The sequence below is a fragment of the Syngnathoides biaculeatus genome, chromosome 2 (genome assembly GCF_019802595.1).
Source record: "Syngnathoides biaculeatus isolate LvHL_M chromosome 2, ASM1980259v1, whole genome shotgun sequence".
Lineage (NCBI taxonomy): Eukaryota > Metazoa > Chordata > Actinopteri > Syngnathiformes > Syngnathidae > Syngnathoides > Syngnathoides biaculeatus.
This window is the reverse complement of record NC_084641.1, coordinates 27,290,041-27,315,377: the sequence shown is the minus strand read 5'-3', so window position 1 is coordinate 27,315,377 and position 25,337 is coordinate 27,290,041. Positions and strand designations below refer to the sequence as shown.

The window sequence follows — 25,337 nt, the reverse complement described above, 5'->3', positions numbered from 1 at the left end:
TATCACTGAGACACACTAGCACAGTGCTAACAGGGCCGGTAAAAGTCACTTCCTCGGCACATATGTTCCACCTGTCTCTTTCTTACCTTTTCCGCTCGAGTGCCCCCTTGCGGCTGTGAGGGGGAAAAAACAAATGCACAAATTAGCCGCATCACCGCATAAACCGCAGGGTTGAAAGCGTGGGAAAAAAGTTGCGGCTTGTAGGCCGGAAATTACCGTTTTTGTTGTGGCTTTCACTATGTCAGTGGCGCAGAGAGAGAGCCACTTGTTCAAGAACAAACAGGAAGTTGGTATCTACCAAAATAAAACCAGTGTCTGGTTAACGGAAGCCGTCATCCGGCATTACTCAGTCACATGACAAGTGGGAATATCAAACATTGGACAAAAGTACTGTAGTTGGGACACCAAGTGTTTTTACGGGAAGTACACTCTCTCAAGACAGTGCTAAAGAAATGTCATTGAACTGCAACAACACTCAGTTTAAGACTGTTTAAACATGTTTATTATATGATTAAATTAGGTCCAAAATCCAACATTCTTCTTCAGGTCATGTTGTGGTCATTTTCTCACCGTTCTCTGTAATAAAGCGATAGTAGGCTTACGGCTGAGAAAATGGAGAAGTGAAGACCATTATTGATTTCCTCCCCCAACTTTATTTGTCCTTGAGGGCTGTCACGTATTTTGTGCGGCACGGGGACGAATCCACCGTGTCAGCTTTGAGTCTTGGCTGACATTAAGGCCACTCCAGCGTGTGGAAACACTTCATGAGGGGATTTTCTCCGCTGGCCCGATGCCTATTTAATTCATCAAAGCTGAAAAGAGACGCGCACTAAATGCGGTGATGGTATGTTTTTCGATTGCCAAGGCGTACTTTTGCTAAACGTGTGGAAACCTCCAGCCATCATCATCATACGAGATCGCCAAATATCCTTGACCTTACCCGAAAGACATGAACTGTTCAAAACTACATCAAAAAAGTCAGTCAACGCGGTCCAGGTTGGCTTCACAGAGTTAGTCATCAGGAAATGCAACATAGTTCAATTATCGTTTGACCCGGTACTAAAAGTGCACATTCAAAAATGAACCCTGTGCTGTGTCCTTCACAAAGAAGAAGAACTACTGTATATGGTCACCTTCATAAAAATGATTTCTTCAGACACAAAAACCTGAACCTAATACTTAATATGGAGGAAAGGAGCTTTTTTGTGACCATTGGAGGTGGTCAGCGAAGGGCAATGGTCTATGGGGTCCCTCGGGGGTCACTTCTTGCACCTCTCCTGTTCGGCCCGTAAATGCTACCCTTTGGTCAAATTCTTCAAAATATTAATTGTGACTAACATAGCGATGCAGATGGCACAGTTATATTTAGCAGTGTCTCCAGGTGACGACAGTTCAGTCGAGGTGTTGTGCCACTGTCTAAATCAGATAAAAAACTGGATGAGCCAAAAAAATTCTTCAATTAAATCACAACAAAACCGAGACAATTGTTTTTGGCAATAAAGAAAAGAGAGTTGCTGTTAGTAAACACCTGGACTCTCTATCTTTAAAAACCAAAGACCAAGTCCGAAACCTTGGTGTTCTGATTGATTCTGACCTGACTTTTCAACAATCATATCAAATCCATAACAAAAACTGCCTTCTACCATATGAAGAACATATCTAGTATCAAGGCTTGTATGTGTCAAGCAGGCCAAGAAAAGCTCGTCCATGCTTTTATCTCAAGTAGACTTGACTATTGTAATGGTCTTCTGACTGGACTCCCCAAAAAGAGTATTAAACAGCTGCAGCTCGCGTTCTGACCAAAACAAAGCAGTCAGAGCAAATAACTCCAATCCTAAAGTCCTTACACTGGCTTCCAGTCAGCTCTAAAAATTGATTTTAAAGTTCTGCTACTGGTCTATAAATCACGAAATGATTTACATGAATACAATACAAACCCAGTGTGGCTCTGAGATCGACTGACTTGGGTCTAATAATGGAGCGCAGAGTCCAAAGCAAACACGGTGAAGCAGCATTTAGCTATTATGCTCCAAAAATATGGAATAAATTGCCAACAGAGGTGAGGTCAGCCCCAAGTGGGAATGTTTTTAAATCCAGGCTGAAAACTCTTCTTTTTTTTCCTCATGCAGAATATATCCACTTTTTGATCATATCACTTGGACTGTATGCGGTTTTAATTCTTTTTTTTTAAATATTTTGTCATTTTTATTGTTTTTATGCCACTTTAAATGTTTTAATCTCTTTGTTTTCAAATGCCATTAAGTTACCTTTTGTATGCACTACACAAGTACATTTGCTTTGCTTTGTATTATTTTTATGAAAAATTTAACTTCAAGGGTAGAATTGCAGGGTCTGTTCAATTAATGATTTATTTGATCAGATGTGGCCAACATCATGAGTTGATTTAGACACAAATATTTCTATTAAAAAAAAAATATATATATATATATACTTTTTTTTTAATGTAACAAGTGGGCATGTTACTATAAAAAACTCAACTCCGTAATGGAGGCTTTAATTCAAATTTCCAACTTTTGTAGTTTCCGTTCCACCTATTATGCAATTGAATGTGCTTCCAACGGATTACCTAACAATCAACCTACAGCGAGTGAGCGAGTGAGCAGTGTCAGCAAAACGGAATCAATAAACGAGGTGCGGCGATAACGCGTTTTAAAGGGCAGCCCGGAGCCGCAGGCGCAGTTTACCAAAGTGCACTTTATCTTTCCGACGCAAGCAGCCATGCTGGACGTTGACGACTCGGCAAAACCCGCGGAAAAGAGAGGGGTGAGTGTCACGCGTACCATTTTAATCCAAGTATTCCGTGTTGTAGTCACGAGGATTATTGTAGATTTTTTTGTTTTGTTTTGCAGACATTAACCTCGGTCCTGGCACTGGCCACTCTCACATCTGCATTTGGCTCATCCTTCCAGTACGGCTATAATGTTGCTGCCGTCAACTCTCCAGCACCAGTAACCTTGCAAGGAACACGCGTGTTAACATGCATATATTGTGTTGGTGCTGATTTTTGTCATGTTTTTTTTTTTTTTTTTTTTAAATCTTGCTCCTGCTCCTTCAGTTCATGCAGCACTTTTACAACGTCACCTTGACTGAGCGACACGGGACGCCCATTGGGGAGGACAAGCTGACTTTGCCGTGGTCGCTGTCTGTGTCCGTGTACCCCCTGGGAGGCTTCTTTGGCTCTCTCATGGTGCCCCCCCCTGGTCAACAAACTGGGAAGGTAATTGTGTACATGATGCAGCAGTACAGTATAGTATAAGCACCTGGACGATCTGAAGGGATCCAGTTCAAAGTTTGGAATAAACATGTCTGTCTATAAAGACGTTCATTCATTTGTAAGATGGAACCCAGCCGAGTTCAGGCAAAAGGCAGACCGTGCCCCGGACTAGTCACCGATCAGTCGTAGTGCACGCCGTTGAGTATGGGAACCAAAATCTTCGAAAACACCTCATAGAGTGGTCGAAGTGCTGAATTCTAATATAATGCCTTTTTCAGGGCGGCACGGTGGAGCAGCTGGTAAAGCGTTGGCATCACAGTTCTGAGGACCCGCGGATCAATCCCGGCCCCACCTGTGTGGAGTTTGCATGTTTTCCTCGTGTGCCTGCGTGGGGTTTCTCAGGGGAACTCCGATTTCCTCCCACGTCCTAAAAACATGCAACATTAATTGGACACACTAAATTGCCCTAAGTTGTGATTGTGAGTGTGGCTGTCGTCTGTGCCCTGTGATTGCCTAGCAACCAGTTCAGGGTGTACCCCGCCTCCTGCCCGATGACAGCAAGGATTGACTCCAGCACTCCTCACGACCCTGAGGATAAGCGGCTAAGAAAATGGAAGGATGGATGCCTTTTTCAGTGTTTTTCATCAAGGTAAGGAGTTTCATACGTTCCTTGACCAAGCTTGTAGCTTAAAATACTTATCTCAAATCATTTTTCCCCATTAAAATAAATGGGCATGCCATTAATCTGTTCCAGCCTTTTTTAATAACCCAATAAATATTTTTGTCATCCATCCATCCATCCATCCATTTTCTTTTGCTGCTTATCCTCACGGGGGTCGCGGGTAGTGCTGGAGCCTATCCCACCTGTCAGCGGGCAGGAGGCGGGGTACACCCTGAACCGGTTGCCAGCCAATCGCTTGGTACATAGAGACAAACAGCCACACTCAGAATCACACCTAGGTGCAATTTATCCATCCATCCATTTTCTTCGCCACTTATCCTCACGAGGGTCGCGGGGAGTGCTGGAGCGTATCCCAGCTGTCAAGGGGCAGGAGGTGGGGTACACCCTGAACCGGTTGCCAGCCAATCGCAGGGTACATAGAGACAAACAGCCACACTCACAATCACACCTAGGCGGAATTTGGAGTGTCCAATTAATGTTGCATGTTCCTGGCATGTGGGAGGAAACCAGAGTACCCGGAGAAAACCCACGCAGGCACGGGGAGAACATGCAAACTCCACACAGGCGGGGCCAGGATCGAACCCGTGGACCTAAGAACTGTGAGGCCAATGCTTTACCGTCTGATCCACCGTGCCACCTATTTTTGTAATCTTTCATGAAAATAATACATCCTTTCCTTTAAAAAAAACACACACACACACACATCATAACTGTTCAATACAATGTAAAGAATTAAAGAGTTTGTTCATCGTGATTTAATGCTTCAATTCAATTAATTGCGCCGCTCCTTCTGATTTGCCCACGTTGGTCACCGTGATCAGTCTAATACAATGTGATCGCATCAAATAGTCAAATGCGAGACTTGACACAACTCAGGATGCAATATTAGCTTTTAACAGAGGATGAAGAATCTTGCCCAAGTTATGTAGTATTGTCTGTCTACATGTTGCTCCACCGTATGTGTAAATTATCTGACTTCTATCGATGGTAATGGTCACGTTGTCTGAAGTTTTCAGTTGTGTGTTAGCATCAAGCTAGCGGGTGCATTTTTAGAGCAATTATATTTGGTTGTTTGAAATACTCAATTTATTCGATGGCAATTTACTTTAAGTTTATAAACCCTGGCAGAATTTGTGAAATAGATTTTTTTTAAATACAACTGATGATTAAACAACAACCATAATTAATTTGTCTTTGGTTTTGTTTTGTTAAATGATAATGTGTTTCTAAAGTGTTAATCAGTTTTATTTGAATCGGATGAAAATCAAATTAAATGTGTTTTGCCTGGCCTTTCACGTTTTCTTCAATGAATTGGACCCATCTTCCAAATTCTGTCATTGTAATCAGTTCCATAATTCCACTGACCGTGTTTGGAGGAAGACGAATGATGAGTTCCATCCCAAGAACACCGTCCCTACTGTGAAGCTTGGCGGTGGTAGCATCATGTTTTTCTGCACACGGGATACGATGACCGCGGCCATGTATTGTGAGATTTTGGGGAACAACCTCTTTCCCTCAGTCAGCGCATTGAAGATGGGTCCTGGCTGGGTCTTTCAACATGACAATGACCCGAAGCACACAGCCAGGAAAACCAAGGAGTGGTTCCGTAAGAAGCATATCAAGGTTCTGACGTGGCCTAGCCAGTCTCCAGACCTAAACCCAATAGAAAAACTTTGGAGGGAGCTGAAACTCCGTGTTTCTCAGCGATAGCAATTTGCACATGTATCCTTGGCCTTTGCATCATCTGTCTTGGTTCCTGTGCCTGTTCAGGTTGGAACCTCCTGCTGGGTGTCACCGGCATTCCTGCTTTGATTGAGCTGCTGTTGCTTCCATTTTCCCCAGAAAGTCCCAGGTACACGCTCATCCAGAGGGGTGACGAGATGACCGCAAAGAGAGGTGATTTGCAAAATGTTATGTCGGTATGACGCCGTGAGGGTTTAAGGTCCGTTTTCCCTTAGCGTTGCAGAGCCTGCGCGGCACGCAGGACGTGACTGAAGAGCTTTCGGAGATGCGTCTCGAGGACCAATCGGAGAGGGCGGAGGGTCGCTTGTCCGTGCTGTCCCTGCTGTCCCGGCGGTCTCTTCGCTGGCGGCTGGTCTCCATCGTCCTTTTGAACATGGGGCAGCAGCTGTCGGGGGTGAATGCGGTGAGACCCGCTTTGGCGTTTTGAGCTGAATCAATGAGGGATTCTCCGGGGTTAGCAGAGCCTCGGCTCGCAGCCTCCGCCGGACCCCGAAGCTCGGCTCGCTTGTCAGACTTCGCATCGTTCCCATCCGAAGAACCTTCCGCGCCTGCCGGCCTGGAGCTCTGGGGGCCTTTGTTGCCGAGCGGTAAGGCCGTTAGCCGAGCTTCGGCGTCCGGGGAGGCAGTTAGCCCGCCGCCGGAGCTCGCTCATCAGACTTGTCATTCTTGTCCGAAGAACCATCCGCGGTACGCACTTATGTCCCGCGTGTCGCTCTCTGAGTAGTCAGACTCCGGCATCATTCCACCCGAAGAACCATCAGAATATTGAACATGATTTACAGCCACAGGTTCAAATCCGTATGGAAGTATTCCTCCGTTTTCCCGATCAACCGATACTGCTATTTCTTCATCAGATGAGGATAAATCTGAGAAATCAGTGCTGGGCATAATGTAATCGAGCCTTTGGTTGGTACATGTCACATCCGCGCACATAAGTCATGTGACTCGCGAAAATGGCAGCGCTCCTGAAAATTCATAGTTGTCGATGATAATCTTCTCAAAACACTATTAAATGAGAGGATTTAACATCACATTGTCAAAATAGAGTACATGTTACATGACCTATTGGATACATTGTTCATGCGAAGCACTGAAATTCCCCTTTAAATACAAAATAAGATGAAGGACGTTGGTGTTTATAACTTGTGTGTAAAATTTCTTAAAAAAAAAAAAAAAACTCCTTGGCAACGCTGCTGTAAGTTTCTCATTGAAAATTGTTTCCCTATTTGCACAAGCCCGGTCGCCCAATAGGCATCCAACCCCACCGTGATTGGTCTGCTCCGCATACAACGCTGTTAAAGTGCCATTCATATAAAACTCAAGGGCGGCACGACCATTATACTTTCATATTAAGGTGGGGGCCGCAAAATATCACCCCGTGGGCCGCAAAATGGCCCGCGGGCCGCACGTTTGAACCTTTGTCTAAAGAGCCGTGTTCAGGTCATCAGCATCAAAAAGTGCTTCGCTGTATTTGCGTTTGGATGCTGAGCGCAGACTCCGTTTCACTATTGCTCAGGTTAAATCCTGTTCCCACTCTTCTAGATCTACTACTTCGCAGACAGCATATATGCCACCGCAGGGGTCGCACAGAACGACATCCAATACGTCACGGCGGGAACGGGCGCCGTTAACGTCTTCATGACCGCAGCGGCTGTAAGTCCCCTCGTCTTGAGCCGAGAGCCGCGGTCCTGAAAATGAATGAAGTAATTTGTTACGCCAGGTTTTTATCGTGGAATCCTCGGGACGTCGTCGGCTTTGGGGTCTGCTGCGGGGCGTGCATCCTGCTCACCGTTGCGCTCGACTTGCAGGTACGATGGGGATAGACTGTATCATTAAAGGTATTGTGATGTATTTCTTTTGAAGTAATACACAGCCTCCTTTTGTCAACAGAAAAGTGTGACGTGGATGCCCTACGTCAGCATCACGTGTGTCGTCCTCTACATCAGCGGACATGCGATCGGACCCAGCGAGCTTTCCCTCAGTGTGCTCTTGGTTACCGACAATCCGTCTGGAATTGTACCTCCTTTTTTGCCGACCACGTGGGCAGGTCCCATCCCTTACGTGGTGACCACTGAGATGTTCCGGCAGTCGGCCAGGCCTGCTGCCTTCATGGTGGCGGGTTCCGTCCACTGGCTCTCCAACTTCACCGTTGGACTCCTATTCCCGTTTATGGAGGTCAGTTGCACTCCCCGAGTCGCGTCGTACGCACAGTATCTCAATTGGGTGCTCTAGAATAAGTTAGAAGTTAGCAGGATCCTTTACAATGCATACACCCCTTACACACACTTTTTCCTTCGTTTTCTTTCGGCTTGTCGCCACATCTTGTCATCTTTTTCCATCTAAGCCTATCTCGTGCATCTTCCTCTTTCTGACACTCACTGTCCTCATGTCCTCCCTCTCAACATCCATCGACCTTTTCTTTGGTCTTCCTCTCGCTCTCTCTTTCTAGGCAGCTCCATCCTCAGCACCCTTCTTCCAATATACTCACTCTCTCGCCTCCGGACATGTCCGAACTCTGGAGGTCTGCTTGCTGTTTCTTCAGAGCCACCGCCTCTAATCCGTACATCATGGCCGGCCTCACCACTTTTTTTTTTATAAACTTTGCCCTTCATCCGTGAGACTCTTTTGTCCGCCAACTCCGGCTTCCTCCCACATCCCAAACAACGTTAATGGAACACTCTAAATTGACCGTAGGTGTGATTGTGAGTGCGGCTGTCGTCCGTCTACATGTGCCCTGCGATTGGCTGGCCACCAGTTCAGGGTGTACCCCGCCTCCTGCCCGTTGACAGCTGTGATAGGCTCCAGCACGCTCTGTGACCATTGTGAGGATAAGCGGCAAAGAAAATGGATGGCTCGATTACTGTACAATCACTTTCTGGCATTATTTATAATACTGTTGTGCCTGTGATTTACTGTATTGCTTCGCTGTCCAATTATCTCATAATTTTGTATGGTGTTCCATTGTCATTTCAAATCTGAAAAACCAACAAAAACATTGTTTTGGATCAAAACAATTTCATTTTTTTTTTTTTTTTTTTTACATTGGAGAATAATGGTATTACATAAGATGTTTCATATATTTTTTTCCCTGTGTCTTATGTGTGGAACAATAAATTCTGAGTTACTCCATTCCGGTCACTCAGTGTATTTCCATACTGGAGCAGCAGGCATCACGAACTGCTTTTTGTTTCAATTTCAGTGAGCTCTCAGATTTGAATGTGCAATTTCAAACTGAATGAATCTGTTCATACATTCTGTGCACTTTCACTTCCTTATTTATCTTCTTGTGCACCGTTGTAGGATTTTAAAAGCCTCGAGATCCGATGTTTGCTTTCTCCGTGTTTTCAGAGAGGCCTGGGCTCCTACAGCTTTGCGGTGTTTTCCTTCATTTGTCTGGCCACGCTGGTCTACATCTGGCCGGTGGTCCCTGAGACCAAGAGCAAGACCTTCCTGGAGGTCTGCCGGATGTTTGCAAGGAGGAACAGAGTGGAGATCAAGCTGGGCGATGGCAACGCGCCACTGGAAGAGAGGAAAGAAAACCTGCAGGATGTAGAGAAGGTCACGGCCTTTTGAGGACACAAAACAGATCTCTCATGTGAGAGGAAGTCCTCGCGGGATTGCATATCTCTCTGGTTGTTCCTCTCGTTGGATTTTTTTCTACAATGTCTTTTGTAGAATAATCCAAGCCACAGAAATGAATGGACGTTGATGTCACTTTATTTCCAATACTAAGATGACGAGTACACGAATGAAACTCAAATTGACGACAAATACAAGGCGTGACACTAAAACGAGACCGGCAGCCGTGCCTCGCCTCTTTTCTGTGGCGTGTATCTTTTTCATGTCTCACTTTGTGCTTCTTCTTGAGGGTTTTGTCATTCTGAGCCCGAGCGTGGCTCACACGGGCTTGCTTCTTCGGAATGTCACGCCCTGTGCTGATGTACGTTTTATCGTTTCATATATTGCAATTAAGCGTTCTAAGACCAGTGCTATACACTAATTCCCCAACTTTTCACATTTTTGAGGGAGCCTACGTGCTGTTGCGCCATGAAAGACACTTTTTGTTTGTTGTGCTTATCTATTTTTAATGCACTAAGATGCCATTAAAGCCTTGTTGACGATGAATTGGTGTTGAGGAAATAAGTTCGAGTGGTATATAGACAAGCTTTGTGTGTCAGGGTTTGCATCTGGAAGCTGTTTTTACGCGAGGAGTTTAAATTTGAAAAATAATTTGGCTATCACATTGATGGTAGAGTGGTGCCTTGACTTATGAGTTCCAAGCCCGTTGTTTGCGTTGACTTGCGAGTGCCAAGTCGAGGTATGACCACTGTGTGGTAGCAGAGAGTCACACCTGACAAAATGCAGCAGTTTTATTTATATTTAGAATTAGTAGTTGTCAAACCGAACAACACTGAATTAGGCTGCTAAGTTAAAGTTAAGACAAGGTGGAGACGGCTTTTAACAGGCTAACGTATTACATCTATGTTGCAATGTTGACCAGCATTGATTATATATTATATATATATATATTATATATATATATATATATATATACATATATATATAGTATATGCGAGTAACAGTATGGTTTCATTCCTAGAAAGAGTACCACAGATGCATTATTTGCCTTGAGGATGCTTGTGGAAAAGTACAGAGAAGGACAGAAGGAGCTACATTGTGTCTTTGTAGACCGAGAGAAAGCCTACGACAGAATACCAAGAGAGGAATTTGTGGTACTGCATGCGTAAGTCCGGTGTAGAATAGTACAGGACATGTATGAGGGCAGCAGAAAAGCGGTGAGGTGTGCCGTTGGTGTGTCAGAAAAATTTAAGGTGGAGGTGGGGCTGCATCAGGGAGCTGCGCTGAGCCCCTTCCTGTTTGCGGTAGTAATGGATAGTTCTGACAGATGAGGTTAGACTGGAATCCTCTTGGACCGTGATGTTCGTAGATGATGTTGTGATCTGCTGGGAGCAGCCGGGGGAATAATTGGAAAGATGGAGGGACCCATTGGAAAGAAGAGGAATGAAGATTAGCCGAAGTAAAACGGGTCCAAGCAAGATGGAACATTGGCGGAAGGTGTCTGGTGTTCTATGTGACAGAAGAGTCTTCGCTAGGATGAAGGGCAAAGTTTATAAAACGGTGGTGACCGGCCATGATGAACAGTGGCATTGAAGAAACAACAGGAAGCAGAAGTTAAGGTGGCAGAAATGAAGATGGTGAGGTTCTCACTTGGTGTGAGCAGGTTGGATAAGATTAGAAATGAGTTCATTACAGAGACAGCCAAAGTTGGATGTTTTGTAGACAAGGTTCGAGAGACTTCGATGGTGTGGACATGTCCAGAGGCGAGAGAGTGAGTATATTGGTAGAAGGGTGCTGAGGATGAAGCTGCCGGGCAAAAGAGCGAGAGGAGGACCAAAGAAAAGGTTGATGGATGTTGTGAAGGAGGACACGAGGAGAGTTGGGTGTTAGAGCAGAAGATCCACGAGATAGGCTTAGATGGAAAAAGATGACACGCTGTGGTGACCCCTACCGGGACAAGCCGAAAGAAAAAGAAGAATCCTGTGATATTTTTCCCACTCAAACTTTTTCGTGAAAGCTGGAACGGATTAACGGCATTTCCATTCATTTCAATGGTGGAAGAAGATTTGGTGGTCACAGAACAGATTTAACTTGTATCTCAAAGCACCACTGTAATCAGTGATTTCAAACACTATTATTGGCAATCGCGAGTATTTTAGGAGGCATTCATTACTGGTTGTTTTTCCACTATTTGCGGTAGGACTCGGAATAGCTGGAGATTCCAGAGATTTATCCTGCATGAGTGCATTTCAGGAACATCTGTATTGATTGTCTAGCTGCACCCCCCCATACAGACTAAGTTTGGTGGTCCCCCAGCTGAACACGTTACCCCGCGTTGTGCCGTTCCCCTCGCATGACATCTGGTCCCGAATATTTGCCGTGGTCAGCACATAGTCCCACACGTTCACATCTGTCAGCCTGCCCGTAAAGGAATCGGTGTTGGAGATTCCCAGCAATCCGTCCTGGTCGCTCCCCAGAATGAACACCCCCCCGGGGATGATCGTGTAGCCGCTTTTTAAGTAGCGTCGCTCCCCCACCATGCCGTTGATCCAAAGCTCGACGCCGCCGGTGCGGGACGACCACGTGATGCAGTAGTTGACCCAGCCGCGGGACTCGACGTTGTAAGGCAAGTTGACGAACTCGTTGCCGATCCAGAGGCCCACCTCCTTGCCGTCCCGGTCCTCGCTGACGGAGACCATCAGCTCGTTGTGGATGCCGTCGCTGGAGTAGGAGATGACGTTGTGTGCTCCCTCCGCTTCAGGCGAGACGTGCACGCAGACGGTGAAAGAGTCGAGATCCATCGGATGGCTGATGTGGGCCTTCGCGTAGCTGCCCAAATGCTCCGGCTGGAAGTTGAGCACCAGAGGAAACAAAGCTTGAGGTTCTAAAGAAGACAGAGAAAGAAGTCAGAAGTCACTTATTAAATAAAGACACCTTCACTAGTTCTACAGGTACTCATTATTTTCTGTATGGAAAAGTTCACAGCAAACCACCCCACAAAAAATGTCCCAAAAAGTATGTAAACATGTACTTAAAACTTAGAAACTGATTGCCTCAACTCCGTGCCAAACATGGCCCCGTTTAGTTTAACACCAAACTTTTGCAACAAATAGATGCACATTAAATAAAGCCTAGTGTTAATATATGTCGTTGGCATGTATAGATTTAAAAAAAAAAATGTGTATATATCTAATTTTAGATTGTGATTCCCCCCCCCCCTCAAAATCGTGTTTTGCAGCAATCAGTTTTCTACACATACAAATTTTACTGCATGTTGATGTCGCAACAAGCGCGGAAGAGAAAATGTCCAAATTTTGCATCATTTCACATTTAAAAAAAAAAAATCTGCCATAACAAAATGTAACGTTTTAACTGCAAAGCAGAACGGGCTCGCCGACCAGCATGTTTACGACCCAACAGAATTATCGTAGCATGGTAAGCTAATTTAGCCACTTGTTAGAACACATTGTTCCTCAAAAAAATAGTGGATCACCATTTCATCCAATAATTTTCAGTACTGCTTATCCACAATGGGATCGCAGGTGCGCTGAAGCCTATCCCAGCTAAATCTGGCAGAGAGTTTGGGTATGCCCTGAATCGGCCAAACCGCGGGTCACGTATAGACAAACCATCATTCATGTTTTGGAAGGTGGGATGGAAACCGGAGCGCCCGGAGAAAATCTCCGCAGCCACGGAGAGAACATGGGAACTCCACACGAGAGGGGCCGGGATTTGAACCTCTGACCTCAGAACTGCGAAACAGACTCGTTAACCAGTTGTCTGCAGTGCCGCTCGGAATTAACTACAAATTTTGTTATTTGCGCAAATAAAATGATCCCAAAATAAGTATAAATCCATAATAAAAAGGTTTGTAGCGTTATATGTCTACACCGTGTGGAAACCATGATGAACATGTGTACCTAGAGACAAATGTGCAAAATTTAGACATTACACCTTCACCACAGCCCAGACCAGTAAATGTTCCTTAAAAAGCCTCAAATCATAAAACTCGAAACTTTTCAAAAGTGAATGTGTTGCAAAGTGTAACAACGACACCAACACTTGTTAAAATCTTCACAAAGTAACATTTTTGAGGTCATATTTGGGAAAATATGTCATGTTTGAGACAACAGAGTTGACCCATGACCGGAGAGAGTCAATCACAAACGTCGGGTGGAAAAAAAAAAGGAAGCGACATACCGTAATTCCCAGCCTATAGAGAGCCTCACCAAGTACATTTGTCAAGCAAATACCATTTGGTAAATACATATGCCGCAGATATGTAAAAGCTGCAAGTGCACACACTGAAGCACGAGATATTTACAAAGACTGTACACAGAAAGTGTTTCATGCTAGCACGGCGCTAACGCTAGCATGGCGCTAATGCTAACTTGGCGCTGACAGCTACGGTTAAAATAAAAAAAAACCTGACCAGTAAAAATCGCTGGGACAGGAACACATCATTAACACGCTAGCACAAAGTGCAGCACTAACATTGCTGGTAAAAGTCACTTCCTCTGTCTCACTCTTACCTTTTCCGCTCAAGTGTCCCCTTCCGGCCGTTAGGAAAAACGCACAAATTAGCCGCATAAGCCGCAGTGTTGAAACCGTGTGAAAAAAGTCGTTGTTTGTAGGCTGGAAATTATGGTAATTTGAAAAAAAAAAAAAATTAAAAAGCTTTTTTCAATGTAACTCAAATTGTAAATCATGGAAATTTCCAAAAGCAGCAGTAATCGTTTTCTCCCAGTAATCTAATGGATTACGATTACATACATATTGTAATATCATGTAAGCAGTTACTCCTCAATATATGTGTCTATTTTTAATATTTTCAGCCCAGTTATTGCAATCATAAGTCACTTACTGTGCTGAAAAAGAGAAATGAGCTCACCGTGTTTGCTTGGCCGCGGGCCGTGTCCTCTACCTGAGTACATACAACATGCAGTACAACGAGAGTAAATCGTGAACGGGAACTCCTGGATATAGATTCGGCCACGCGGGACCGAGACGTGGACTCACCCGCGTACACGTTCTTCCCGAGAGACGTGATCAGGCCTTCAATTTTCAGCAGCTTGGATTCGATTTCGTCCTGGCGGCAGAACGCTGGCGAGGCGAACGGAAACGGCGACCATTTTTCTCACGCTGTTTTGGCTCGGCCGAGTCATCAAACGTACACGGAATACGCACATCCTTTCCCGAGTCGAGGTAGGAAAGACGACTCCACCACCCGGTCGTTGAGAGGCTGAGCGATGCGGTAGTCGTTCCACAGGGTTTTGTTGTCCATGTCCATCAGTGTGCTCTCCAGCTTTCTGATCTGGATGCAAACAAGTCAAGAAAACCTCCAGTCCTGAACCTTTATTGGAAAATTCTCTAAAAGATGAAAATCAAATGGATTGCCCTTAAAAGTCAACTACAACTGAATTGTTCACACCAGCAAAAAAAAAAAGTTTAAACCACTTTCACAGTAAGCAAAGTTTGAACATTTTATCCAGTAATTCTTTCGCATACCACCAGAGGGAGTCTCACTAGTTTGGGTGTCATACCGCCCCTTTCGAAACTTGAAGGAAAAATTCAGGCTACGAAAATCCTCCTAGGAAAAATATTGTCTCTAGTTACGAAGGTAATTCTGGATAGGAAATGAAAAACTAGACACCGGTTTCCACCGAACGGAAATATCTTGTACTATATCTCGGCTTGAAAGTGGTGCGATAGAGCGACTCTCCCGTTGGCTATCGCCGTAGCATCTTCCTGGCATCCCATCTCTCCATTTGCTTGGAGGGACTTCAATATTTAGCCATGATGAATGTCAAGTCAACTAACAGGAAGACCACCTGCCCCCCTCCAGACCTGCAGGGGGCAGAGAATCCTCAATCGCGCATCTCTTCAAACTTCCTGTAAGATGCCAGGGGTGGCCATTTTGCGCGCAGACAAAGAAAGCCTCCCAACTAAAGGAAGAAATGTGAGCTCGTGTGGAACAAAGAAAGCCTCCCAACTCAAGGAAGAAATGTGAGCTCGTGTGGAACAAAGAAAGCCTCCCAACTAAAGGAAGAAATCACTAACAAACAACTGAAGCAACTCAAAAACCTGAAGGCACCCCTCAGTTTCCGGTCGGACGCAACTGGTAGGGAAAAGACTTGGATGCTAATTGGTTAATTTTATTTCATTTCAGCTACAAGCTATGTTCTTTGTGTTTATGTAACTTCTGAATTAATCTAAAGTATTCATGGAGACAAAGTGGATGCTTTTGTTTGGTTTATTACAATCAGTTATGGTTCTTATTTACTTTGTTACTTTAGAACACATGAATGTATGTCATTAATTTACTTAAAGTGAACAGTAAGGTTAAAGTAATGCTTTGATAACCTATTTATTTAAACTAAAAATAATGCAATGTGTTCAATGTGCTTCTTTGGTCAAGGTTTTCAAACTAATCAACCTCTAATCACCCTCCAACCACCTTAACCATCAATAAACTGTGAAAAGAGGAAGATTTGAGTTGTTCATGTGTTTGAAGACCAAGGCCATTTTCATATTGGGGCAAAGAACTGAGGGAGTTAAAGACAACTTGACAATGAACTTCCTGTAGCTTCCTCACCGAATCCATTATCACTACTGATCTAAAAAAAAAAAAAAAAAAAAAAGACTGGCTTGCACATCCACATCGAGCGGTATGTCGATTAGTATTAGCTAGTTGGCCGCCATCTTGGTACTCCTAAAACGTGTAGAGGACATGGTTTACAGGTTGGCTTAGGGCGGGGTTTTTCCTCAACGTTTGGCATGTAGAACTAAAACTGGTCGCGCGAGCTTGACATTTTTTCAGTTCTGGTCACATGAAGGATTATTAATTTGACTTGGTAAGCCAAAAAAGGCCAAGTGCAAAGGAAAGACATAGAACGCCGTGACTCTCGGGCCCGATTTCCGTGACGTGAATTTTCCCCAAAATACGCTGTGAAGCACGATCATCATAACAGCAAAAAACTAAGCATAAAAACATGACATTTTAGGTCAGTCAGTTCGATATATTTTTGGAAATAAGGACTCCCAATGGGAAAATACATGCCAAATGCATTGTTCATTTGTTGTCTCTGCTACGTCTTATTTCAGACAGAAAATTTAAACTTGTTTCCTCGCATTTGAAGATCAAATTCAATTTGCAGCATTCTGTATTGTGAAATTCATCACAAATTTCACAGAAAATGTGTTTTCTCGCTTATCCGCTGATGAAGTTTGGGAAAATACTGACATCGCTTTTTTGCGAAAAACTGTCGGCCTATAAAAGTGAAGCGGAGATTGAACAGTGAACAACAACAAATGTAATCAAAACTTTGTTCAAGTGAATTAAGATCATCAGGAAAAAAAAACCTTTACAAACAAACTTTAACATTGTCAAAGTAAATCTTTCTAACTTTCCTGTGGAATGTTTTCTCCCAGCCACGAAACTGGCGATTAGCGCAAAGGTCGGCATGGTTGTTTTGGGATTATCAAGATGGCGGATGGCGATTTCAGTTTTGGTGGCCAATGAGCCATCCAGTCTTTTTTTTTTTTTTTTAGATAAGTGGTTATCACACGCTAGCGCACACACATAAATGACTAAGTGCAATTTCTTTGTGAATTCATTCCTCTTTTTTCACTACAGAACCAAGAAATGGACTTACCTGGTTATGCGAAAGGGTAATGGGGGTATCGAACACGGTCCAGAGGATGCTCTCGTAGCAGGGCGGAGTGGTGAGCGAGCCCTGATACCTGAAGAAGTGGTTGAGGTTCTCGGGGAGCATGGAGCGGACGTCCAGGCTGGAAATGTTCATGGACTGACCTGCCACAGGTCGCTCGGAGGCTCAAAAACACGTCACGTGAGCGCCCGCCCGTCAGATTTCCACTCACCTGCATACTTGATTTTGGCGAGGTTGGAAATGAAGTCGCTGTAGTAGGTGTTCTCAAAATGGCCGTCCTGAAAATGGAGCAACAGTTTCAAGCCGTCTCTCTTGAACTACGTGAAAGATTATGAGGCCATTTTTCACCGACCATGACCGAGTATGTTAATGTAAATAACACAAAATGGCCGGACGATGAACGAGATGCATTTTTGTCAGTGGAGGGAGCAAATAAATACGTACTTCGTAGAAAAAGGCCAGTACCGCCAGCCCGTCTGCTTTGTCTTTGGCCTCGGTGAAGCTTTTGTACTTGTCCGAGTTGTAGTGGACGACGTGGAGCTGAAAAGACGAGGAGGACCAGCCAGGGGGACAAAGAAAGTTACTTTTGTTTCTGTTTGTGCACATAAATAAAAAGTTGATTTTATTGGTAAAAACAATTAATTCTCATTTTCGACTTTGCTTTGTGTATATAATACATTTAAGTAAGGACGGCCAGTTTTTTGTATGTCGTGTCATTATCCAAGCCGCTTATCCTCACAAGGGTTGCGGGGTAGCCGGAGCCTGTCCCGGCTAGCTTCGGGCGAAAGGCCATCATCGACTGCTTATTTATGCATTTTAAAAATTTTTTATTTTTGATTCATCAATCCCCAAAATGTCATTGAAAAACAAATGTGAACCCCATATGAGACAAAAAAAAATATTCTCGCGTTTTTAAGTTATTTACAAGCACGGGTGTCAAAGTCAAGGCCAGGGGGCCAGATCCGGCCCACCGCATCGTTTTATGGGGACCGCAAAAGCAAATCGTGTGCATGTTCTTCATGCTTCCCGCGACTTTGTCTTCCCTTTTCATTGAGACATTGCAGGCATTTGTTGTTGTCAAACACATTTTTTAAAATGAATGGAACAACGGGGTGGCACGGTGGGGCAGCTGGTAAAGCGTTGGCCTCACAGTGTTGAGGTCCCGGGTTCAATCCAGGACCAGCCTGTGTGGAGTTTGCAAGTTCTCCCCGTGCCGGCGTTTTCTCCCACATCCCGAAAACATGCAACATCAATTGGACACTCTAAATTGCCCCTAGGTGTGATTTGTCTCCATGTGCCTTGCGATTGTTTGGCAACCAGTTCAGGGTGCACCCCGCCTCCTGCCCGTTGACAGCTGGGCTAGGCTGCCCTGCGACCCTTGTGAGGATAAGCGGCAAAGAAAATGGATGGATGGGTGGAACAACGGTTGAGCAAACTATATTCCTTGAGAACTGAAAACTAGTTTTCTCTATTCATTACAATAATATGAGCAGGGGATTTAAAAAAATCATGTGATTTGTCATATTGGTCCTCTGAGGGAAACCCCGAATGAGTTCAACCGCCCGATTTATGTTTATTCACCCAATAATGATTATTCCATGGGAAAATCTTGTAAAACCCAAAAGCGACTTCTCCTAGAATGTAGATGCCAACCGAGCCCGATTCAAAAACGAAGCCGGCGATTCGAGCACGTCTGCTGCGAAGGCGCTGTCACTTTTAACACATGGACGTGTTTTTGCAGCCTGCAGGATGTTTGCGTTTCACATCACGGAGCGTGTGCAGCACAAATCCGCCGTCCCGAATGTTTGCTCTCGCCTACCTCGGCCATGTAGCGGATGCCGTCCACGGTGTGCTCCGCCCCGCTGGCCTCCAGGTCCCAGCCCCCCCAGTGCAGATGCATCTGAACGGCCGTGTATTTTCCCGGCATGCCCTTGGTGATCTTCATGCTGGGCGGCAGGTCGATTTGGACTGATCGGAGACAGCAGATGCAAAGAGTAGGGACAGTTTTTTTTTGTGAATTCCAATTTTATCTTAACAAACGCCATAATACACTTGAATCGGTCCAAAAATGGTTTATTAAATGGCTGACGTCACCACTCACCGTTTTTGTGCTCCGATCAATACAATAAAAGTGTTATTTTAGCGACATCTTTTGGTATCTTGGTGTCAAGAACGTATGTTGAGGTGAATTGCGGAGCTTCACCGAGACCAGAGTGGTGTTTTGCCACCATCTTGTGGCATCTACAGGTAGTTGTAAAAACTTGACCACCGTCGTTTGCAAGGGATGACAAATTTTAACATGAATTATTTTTGTTAGACCTCTGAAATTCTACACCTCACTCACACCTTGCGTTATTTCCAATCCGTTGATGTATTACGGCAGCTCATAAAAATGAATTTCCGTCTTGCCAATGAATTAAAGCCATTTTATTTCCCCGTGAATTGATGCGCCATTCGTATGGAACGCGCATCCGTGGGTTGGGCCGCGTAAGTGGGAGATCGCAAGCGGGTGGGAAGAACCGCACGGAGCCGGCTGTCACCAGCCGCCGTATTTTGCTCGGGTGTAATGCACGTCAACGTCGGTGCCGCTCATCCTGCAGATGTATGTGCCGCTCTGTCGAAAAGCAAATAACCCTGGCCCGACAAAACCCGGAAATAACCGATTGCGTGCAGCCAGACCACCTGACCCGCGACGGCTTTGTTGTGAATTCCCACGCCGAAAAAACCCGGAAATAACAATAATGCGCGCGGCGCGAGCAGTTGACCCGCCCACGATGCGTTTTGTTATTGTCAATTCGAACGCCCCCCGGGAAAAGAAAAAAAAACAAAACAGAAATGACGTAACGTGCGTGGCGGTTACAAGACGAGGGGCATAGTCGCTACAGATACGCAAACGCACTCTGTCTAGCGTACGTTATTACGAAAGCACACATTTTAGGCAAAAAATAAATATATTTCTTAAATTATTTTATTATACAAAGTATTTAAACTATACATGTATTTCTACTATGCAGTTTATTATCAGGAAATGGTTTAAAAAATGCTTTAAAAAGCCAAATTTTATTAGGCTTGGAACGCATTATTACTTATTCCATTCATTGTAATGGGAGACATCGATTTGGTTTTCGAACAAATCACTTCTCGAACCATTTTCCGGAACGGATTGTGATCGAGAACCGAGGCATCACTGTAAATAACTTCAGTTGTGAAGCTTCGATTTTTGTACTTTGTCGTCAGAACGTTTCCGTGTGGTCATCATGCGGGCCAGTACTTTGGGCCTACCCGAGTGTCCGTTGTTGGACATGAGAAACGTCCCTTTCTGAGCATCGTATCCACTGAGCTCCAGCTGCAAGATGTCCGGATTGTGTCTGACGCTGCGCCTCTGGATGTCGATGGGGGACTGTTTCCGACCCCCGCATGCTGGGTACTTGGTCGCCCAGTGCATCTGGTCCAAAGCTCCCTCTGGATGAAGAGCAAATACTGTATGAGCGTTTTACGTGATATCACAACCGGGAGGATTGACGAGACGGCGACATTTTGCATTCATGTGGTGGAATACGGCACTTAGTAAATGTGTAATAACAAGGTTATAAGCGGTGCCCTGTGAAAGTATTCACAGTGCTCCAGTTTTTCCATATTTTACAGACTCATCGAAAAACGGAAGACTGTAATTCATTTTCTCCAGCACGCAGGCAGCCATTATGACAAAATGCGAAAAGATTTTTGGGTTTTGTTTTCCAACTGTAGTTCAGGTGCAAATTGTGCAACAACCTCTTTAATGTAACATCCATCCATCCATTTCCTCCGCCGTTTATCCTCACGAGGGCCGCGGGGAGTGCTGGAGCCTATCTTGGCTGTCAGGCAGGGTACACCCTGAACTGGTCGCCAGCCAATCGCAGGGCAACATCGAGACAAACAGCCGCACTCACAATCACACCGAGGGGCAATTTAGAGTGTCCAATTAATATTGCATATTTTTGGGATGTGGGAGGAAATCGGGAGTGCCCGGAGGAAAGCCACGCAGGCACGGGGGAGAAAATGTAAACTCCACACAAATGGGTCCGGGATGGAACCCGGGATCTCAGGCCAACAAGGAGGAGTGAGACGTTCTGCCCCATTCGTCAATCAATCAATCAATCAATCAGATTTTATGTATAAAGCAGTTTTCATTCATTTAAAAAAAATGCAACCTAAAGTGCTTCACGGAGTTAAAAACGGCCACTTGGGACTGGAGTCAACTCGAGTTCAAGTTGCAATGACTCAACTTCCCATCTGTGATTGCCAATCAGAATGTGAATCAGAATCAGCTTTATTTGCCAAGTATGGAAAGTTTGTCTCTGGTGGTTGGAGGCGTGTGATACATTGGACAAGTGTCATTTTGTTCCTCACAGCTGTCTCCTTGTTATGGAAAATTGTTTCATAGCAGCAAAAACATGAAATAAGATGTGAAAAGTGTCGTATGCCAGCGCCACGGTGCGCGGACCCAAATGCAGGACTCCGAGGCAACGGCATGCTATTAAGAGTGGTTTTATTCCAGAAGGAAGTCGAACATTAGAAGGCCAGCTCAGCTTCGACGTTGGGGGAGGCCGTTAGCCGAGCTTCGGCGGCGGCGGAGCCCTTTAGCCGAGCTTCGGTGGCGGCGGAGGCCTTTAGTCTAGCTTTGGCGTCCGGGGCTCACAGCGTGCGTATACCCTGCTAAAAAAATTCTATAGAACATTTTCAAAGATTTTTTAAAGAACTATAGAACTTTAGGACCCAAGTCCTCAAGCATTTCTATGGAAATTCTATTGTTCTGTAGGATTTCTATAGAAAATCCCAGCCAAGGTTCTGTAGAACACGTTTTTCTGTACAAATTTTATAGAATTCTATTGATTTTCTAGAGAATTTTTTTTTTTTAGCAGGGTACTGTGTCTATGTTTGTTCTTCTTTCCTCCCCGAGTATGAGAACGGGTCGCAGTCGCGGACCTGCGGGACTTGCCCGACTTCACTTTGCCGGCGAGTCATTGGCCGTTAAACATTACCGACATAATTATCGTGCGTATACCCTGCTACAAAAGGACTATAGAACTTTCGGACCCAAGTCCTATAGAAATTCTATTGTTCTGGAGGATTTCTCGAGAAAATCCCAGCCAAGGTTGTTCTGTACAAATTCCAAGAATTTCTATGGAAAGATTTTTGCAGGGTACTATATCATTATTTTTTTATACACTCAATATTAATTAATACTATTATCGGTTTAATATCCCGACTGTTCAGGTTCCCCGCACCACTTTCCCTTCTCTGTGTTCCTCTGGGGTGAATCCGGCAAAATGAGCAAACGCTTACCCGTGTACGTCCAATGTATGTCGTCGTGGGGGATCCCCGCCGCGACCAGGGCGACCCGCACAACCGAGAGCAACGCGCAGGCTCGGCGCACCGTTGCCATTGCGATTCCTTTGTGTGTGATAAAAAAGGGAAGACGCTGGGAGGGGGAGAAAAAAAAAAAAAAAAAAAAAAAAAAAAAAGCTTCAACCCTCCTGCGGAAAACGCCCAGAGGCAAGGCAGGCAGGCCCCCGCGCAGCAAGAGGGGGATTACCGGCACCGTTGGGATTCAAACACATGCCTGATAACCTCTTGTTATCATTAAAGAGCCAGACAGAAAGGCACGGATGTCTTTTACAATGAGTGAAAGTTCAGATCAGCTGGTAAAGCATTGGCCTCGCAGCTTTGAGGACCCGGGTTCGATCCCGACCCCCCGGCTGCGTGGAGGTGCGTGTTCCCTCCATGTTTTCTCCGGTTTCCTCCCACATCCCGAAAACGTGCAACATTAATTGGACATTAAATTTTCCACAAGTGCGATTGTTGTCTGTCTCAATGTGCCCTGTGATTGGCCGGTTGCCTGGTACTTCCCGCGACCCCCGTGAGGATAAGCGGCAAAGGAAATAGATGGATGGGATGGATATCTTTCAATCTTTCTTAACTTTCGCATTTGCGGGAGTGCGTATTGGCAACAATGTGACATGTATTTGCAAATTCTGATTTATAACGCTGCATTATTTTCAAAACATTTTTTTTTCTACGGTGTAGAAATATTCAGCAACGACGAGCTGCACATCGTCGCCGTTGGGCGGAATGCTCGCATCTCGAAATCCTCGCTTTTAGGAAGGTTAAAAATTTCAAAATCAGATTTTCCTTGTTGTTTAAACTACTCTTAACCCTTCAACATTATGCCTCTGCCTCGAAGTCCTGTATTTGGGTCCACCCTCGTACCGGAGCTTCGTGACAAGATGGGCTGAAAAATTACAAAAATAAAAATACAACTTACTGTATGAGGAAAACAATAGAGGAAAAAATGTATGCATGCACATTTTAAATTAATTCAATTTAAGTGAAAAAAAAGAGAATTTATTTGACACTGGTGGAATTAAAGTCATAAATTAAAAATATTCATGATACTTGCTTTAAGTGTACTATTTCATTGTATGTGCAATGTAGAGAATTAAAAAAAAAAAAATCTGATGATCGCTGAAAGGGTCCCACAAAATATGAGCATAAATCAAAAAACTGTTTCCTACACAGTGTCAAAATATATGAAATAAAAAGAAACGCCTCTTACACGGAAAACGATTGACCAAATTTCGAAAAGAATAACTCGGTGAACCAAAAGAGTCAATGAATCGGCGCCATTTTGGGCCCGGGGAGCGGCTGTTTGGACAAGGACTTGCGGATGCGAGTCCATTCATGCGTCTTTAACCCGCCACATACGCCTGCGGTTGATTTAGAACTTTCCAGTTGGCTTCAAATGACGACAAGAGTTAATAAATGCGTACGCACACACAAGGGAGGTGGCAGCCGACGATAACGTGCTAGTTAGAGCATGTTCCATAACTCCGCCTTAGATGGCGTCCTCGTGAGTGTACTGAAGGGGGGAAAAAATGCATTTCACTAATATTTCTTTACAGGTTGGACGTAAGCACGTTCATTGAAAATGATTTTTCAACTTGAAATATAATTGCGAAGCGTCGGTGATCCTCTGAATGAGGACGTTAAAATGCCATGTCACCGTTAGGCTCGATTTCAGGAAACCGAGTTTATGGGGCAAGCAGTAAAAACTACTCAAAGTTTTTCTACACTTGGCCAAGAAGTGCTTGATGCAAGATGATGGATTCCAGTGACGGCAACTTGAAGTCACGGGTTTCGCAATCTTTCTTGCTCGAATCCTCCCCATGTACAGTGACGAAAATAAGACCAAAGAGCTGTCCAAAGACACCAGAGACAAAATTGTACAACTCCACACGGCTGGAAAGAGGTACGGAGAAAAAAGGTCCACTGTTGAAAGAAATCCTTAGAAAAAATAAAACTGGTACCGGTATGTTTTGTTTTTTTTAACCGGCCCTGTTAGCGCCGTGTTATTGCCGCGTCTCAGTGATTTTTACTGGTAGGTTTTTTTCTAACCGGCCCTGTTAACGCTGCGCTAGCATTAGCTGCTTGGGTTACTGCCGTGTCTCAGTGGTTTTTACCGATATGTTTTTTTTTTTTTTAAACCGGCCCTGTTAGCGCTGTGCTAGCGTGTTGCTGCTGTGTTACTGCCACATCTCGGTGATTTTTACCGGAATGTTTTTTTTTTTTTACCGGCCCTGTAAACGCCGCACTAGCGAAAGCGTGTTTCTGCTGTGTTGCGGCCGCGTCTCAGTGATTTAGCGCTAGCATGTTTCTGCTGTGTTACTGCCGCGTCTCAGTGATTTAGGGGTGTGTTTTTTTTTTTAACCAGCCCTGTTCGTGCTATCGTGTTGTTGCTATGTTAAACTAAGCTAAGGTATTCAAACTTTGAAAACTCTTTCTGTGTACCGTCTTTTTTTTTGTAAATATCTCGTGTTTCAATGTGAGCACTTGCAGCTTTTACACAGGTGCGGCTTATGTATGTACCAAATGGTATTGGCTTTACAAATGTACTGGGTGAGGTGTACAATCCAGTGCGCTCTGTAGGCCGGAAATTATGGGAAGAAAAATTCCAGGTGAGTGGATTAGAGTGAACCGTATGTAGCCCGCCCGCCTTACTTTGTCCACCCCTAGCTGGCTATCCAGCTGCCTGTCGAGCGATAGAAAATGAATGCCGCTTTTGTTATTGTGTGTTGTCGAGGCAGCTAACGGATCAACTCAGAACACAGGAGTCCTGTTTGTTGCCGTCAAAATGTTTCACAACACAAGTCCGCCGGGCGTTCGAGTTCAACCGCAGCCCGAGATCACATCCAGGCCAAGTCGGCGGAAGGAATGAGGAATTTACGAGAAGCGGCCAGTGTTTGTGTGCGTGACTTGAGCTTGCTGCGACGCCGTCTTGAGAAATCCCAGCAAATACGCAAAGAGACGAATGCCGACGTTTTCTCGGCATCCAGACCCGGCCTGCGTCACCCGGTCTGCAGAACCCAGATTGCTTCTACACGGCGGTAGA

General features: G+C 44.7%; 2 protein-coding genes across 2 annotated transcripts; one reads left to right on the top strand and one right to left on the bottom strand.

The window, feature by feature from the left end:
* The first annotated feature begins 1,936 nt into the window (after positions 1 to 1,936).
* LOC133513541 (solute carrier family 2, facilitated glucose transporter member 5-like) lies at positions 1,937 to 10,155 on the top strand. Its single transcript, XM_061844419.1, is given in 9 exon segments — positions 1,937 to 2,784; positions 2,871 to 3,884; positions 5,688 to 5,813; positions 5,876 to 6,063; positions 7,203 to 7,313; positions 7,381 to 7,406; positions 7,408 to 7,468; positions 7,551 to 7,835; positions 9,009 to 10,155. Coding segments are annotated over 8 exon segments (1,053 nt in total). The 5' UTR covers positions 1,937 to 2,784; positions 2,871 to 3,853; the 3' UTR covers positions 9,234 to 10,155.
* Positions 10,156 to 10,422: 267 nt separating this feature from the next.
* ca6 (carbonic anhydrase VI) lies at positions 10,423 to 22,377 on the bottom strand. The gene is made up of 10 exons (XM_061844478.1): positions 22,235 to 22,377; positions 20,192 to 20,371; positions 18,729 to 18,877; positions 17,354 to 17,449; positions 17,121 to 17,187; positions 16,895 to 17,052; positions 14,427 to 14,553; positions 14,259 to 14,342; positions 14,131 to 14,163; positions 10,423 to 12,123 (listed from the first exon to the last, which is right to left on the bottom strand). The coding sequence occupies exons 1-10, from the start codon at positions 22,332 to 22,334 to the stop codon at positions 11,489 to 11,491; spliced, it is 1,629 nt and encodes a 542-aa protein (XP_061700462.1). The 5' UTR covers positions 22,335 to 22,377; the 3' UTR covers positions 10,423 to 11,488.
* Between the last annotated feature and the right edge of the window lie 2,960 nt (positions 22,378 to 25,337).

What these genes read in the sequence shown, in the direction of transcription:
- ca6 (XM_061844478.1), bottom strand. Translation starts at nt 22,334, where the DNA reads ATGGCAACGGTGCGCCGAGCCTGCGCGTTGCTCTCGGTTGTGCGGGTC. An exon ending in TACTGGCCTTTTTCTACGAA is followed by an intron (nt 17,188 to 17,353) that starts GTACGTATTTAT and finishes CTCCATTTTCAG; the next exon opens with GACGGCCATTTTGAGAACAC. An exon ending in ACCTCGACTCGGGAAAGGAT is followed by an intron (nt 14,343 to 14,426) that starts GTGCGTATTCCG and finishes TCGCCTCGCCAG; the next exon opens with CGTTCTGCCGCCAGGACGAA.